Here is a 2,827-nt window from a genome sequence, read left to right on the forward strand (position 1 = left end):
ACGTTTTATTTTCTTGGAATAAAGTTAAACAAATATTGTTGTGATAAGTTAAAATATTAAAAGTAAATAAAATTTGTGATTCCAATTACTAGGAATTTTAGTTAGAGAAGTGTTAGGAGACCAACAGAATTTGTGATGTGTAATCATCAATTAGCCATTATCATTGTTTTTAATGGTATGAGATGATATTTAATGGTTAAGTGATGGCCAAATTTTTAAAAAAGTGCTGGTCCGCTAGAATTTTTCTTTTAGTTAGATAGAAGCCTATAAAAAAAATCTAAAATCCAAACCAAAAATTTAGACAAAGGTATAATAAATTAATAATACACGAAAAAAAGCCAAAAGCTTTAGATGTTTAATCCAGTGTAAATAGCTAAATTATTCACATCATCATAACTTTTAGATGTTTAATCCAGTGTAAATAGTTAAATTAATTCACCTCATCATAATTATCCGTGGTTAACCTCACATGGGAAAATAAAAAATAAAAAATCAATTCAAAAAACCAAACGTAACACTAAGACTGACAATACATATTTTATCTGCGGGTATCCTATCCGCAACTGCAACTCGACCCGTTGTAGGTAAGGTAGAGATCGATTTGAGTATACCTGCGGATAGGATAAGGTAGGGGTTAAGGTGTACCCTACTCTATTCTACACACACCTCATATATAACACACATTTTATATAAATTAGGTATATAATGAAGAAGTTGAGAGTTGAACCCACAATCTCTCTCATATAATAACTTGTAATAAGTGAGTAATTACTAAACTAGTTAACTAATTTAATAATTTAGAACATTTATTAATATGTATGAAATTTGGAATGATTGAATTTTATATTTGCTTTGAATAAATTTGATATTTCTGCGGATAGAGTAGAATAGGGTAGGATTTACAACTTTAGGGTGCATGTAGGGTTAGGGTTAGAGATTCTTTACCCGCAGGTAAGGTAGAATAGAGTTTTAATAAAATTTTTAACTCACGAATAGGATCTAAACCCTATCCTACCCTACCCATTACTAGTCTTACATAACAACGAGAATTAAAAAGAGACTACACGTCATTATTTAAATAAGACATGTATAGTCTTCATAGCATACTTTTTTCTTCTATCAGTACCATAAAATTTTTCATATTAAATTATCACGTGTTCAAATTAAGATTTTATGCTAATAGTCTTTGTTATTAATTAAAAATTATTTTATATATTTTAAAATTTGAAAATTAAAATATTCGACTTTAGACTAAATCTAACATCTTTACATCCTGTATGTATTACCAAAATTAAGTATTTAATGAAGCATATATCACAAACCAACATTAAATATTGAAAAAAAAATTGTCAAAATTTATTGGATGAATGTCATTATTTCATCGTTAATGTTTCTCTTGTATATACTTAGGATTCAATATGCGTGGTCATCAGCTTTAGCTCACAACAAGAACAACAATAATATTATGGACTAATAAGACGGACGAGTGCTAGGTGCAACAAATTTTGTAACGTATAGTTATTAATTAGTTATTATTGATTATTAAGTGCCAGCCAAATTTTAATAAAAGTTATTCCTAGACTTTCTCAATAAAACGGGATTAATCGTAAGTGGCTCCCAAGTTAATTTGAGTGATAAAGAAGCAGAAAAACCATGGATGCAGGGACCTATAAAATTAACAACATTCTTAATAAATTGTCGCTTTGGAACTAGTCTAATATATCGGTTAATAGGTATCGATTAATCGAAATTCCAGAGAGTGAGGTCAGTTTGAAATTCATCATCATCATGAAAAGCTCCTCGCTTCATGGACGGTGGTGTTATAAGCAAACCCTCCGCCATGCTATCAAGCAATGCAGGCATGTTAAACATTGCCTCCTCATCAAAGAACGTCGTCGATGAAATCGACCCCACTCCACCACTACCACCACCATCATCAACACCAACACAAAGATTCATATTTGAAGAAGAAACAGGAGGGTTAGTAATATCATTATTACTAGTTTGTTGTGCGGCTTTGGAAGCAGCTTCTCGAATATGTTGAGGTGAAGATGACTCCGCAAGGGGAAGAAGGGGGACGGAGAGAGGGAAATTGAAGGTGGCTGAGGTGCCTCTAAGTGCCAGAACTGCGGCGTCGTGTGCCCTAGCGGCCATTTCAGGGGTAGCGTAAGTTCCGAGCCATATTCTTGATTTCTTGATTGGTTCTCTCACTTCGCATACCCACTTGTTGCCGTTCCTCCGCCGGACACCCCTGTACACCGGGTGTCTCATCTCTCGGAACTTCTTCCTCCCCGATCTCCTCTTCTGACTGCGTGATGGCGACGATGACGATGGCGGTGGGCTGATGGCCGAGCGTTGGGTTTGAGATGAAGTAGAAGAAGATAGTGATGAAGAAGAAGAATAGTAATACAGTGATTCTTCGTTATTCTCAAACTCCATGACAATGGCGGATACTTGGTTGATGCATGCAAGGGTGTTGAAGAGAGGGATATATATATATACCATGACTCCATGAGAGAGAGAGAGTGATGATGAAAACATCGGTGCAGGCCTTGAAGGGAAAACGTGCTGCAAACTAATGGAATTGAATTTTGTCGTGACCTTATACTCTAAACAATAACATTTGATTAAGATTTAAGAATTTTATGTTCTCAATTTTTATTAAAATAATATTTTTACATCAATAATTATAACTGAATAATTTTTAATTAAGTAATATAAATAAAAAGTCATATATGCTTTATAAAAACCTTGGTCGTATTATTATAAATAAGATCAGTGGTTTTTTTTATTATTATTATTATAAATAAGATTTGAGAGATAAAAT

General features: G+C 33.0%; 1 protein-coding gene across 1 annotated transcript; it reads right to left on the bottom strand.

Annotated features, from left to right (window-relative positions):
* LOC107610400 (dehydration-responsive element-binding protein 1F-like) lies at positions 1,531-2,615 on the bottom strand. The gene has a single exon (XM_016312455.2). It carries the CDS (start codon positions 2,539-2,541, stop codon positions 1,741-1,743), a length of 801 nt encoding a protein of 266 aa, XP_016167941.2. The 5' UTR covers positions 2,542-2,615; the 3' UTR covers positions 1,531-1,740.

This window comes from Arachis ipaensis, chromosome B08 (genome assembly GCF_000816755.2).
Source record: "Arachis ipaensis cultivar K30076 chromosome B08, Araip1.1, whole genome shotgun sequence".
In the NCBI taxonomy this organism is placed as follows: Eukaryota; Viridiplantae; Streptophyta; class Magnoliopsida; order Fabales; family Fabaceae; genus Arachis; species Arachis ipaensis.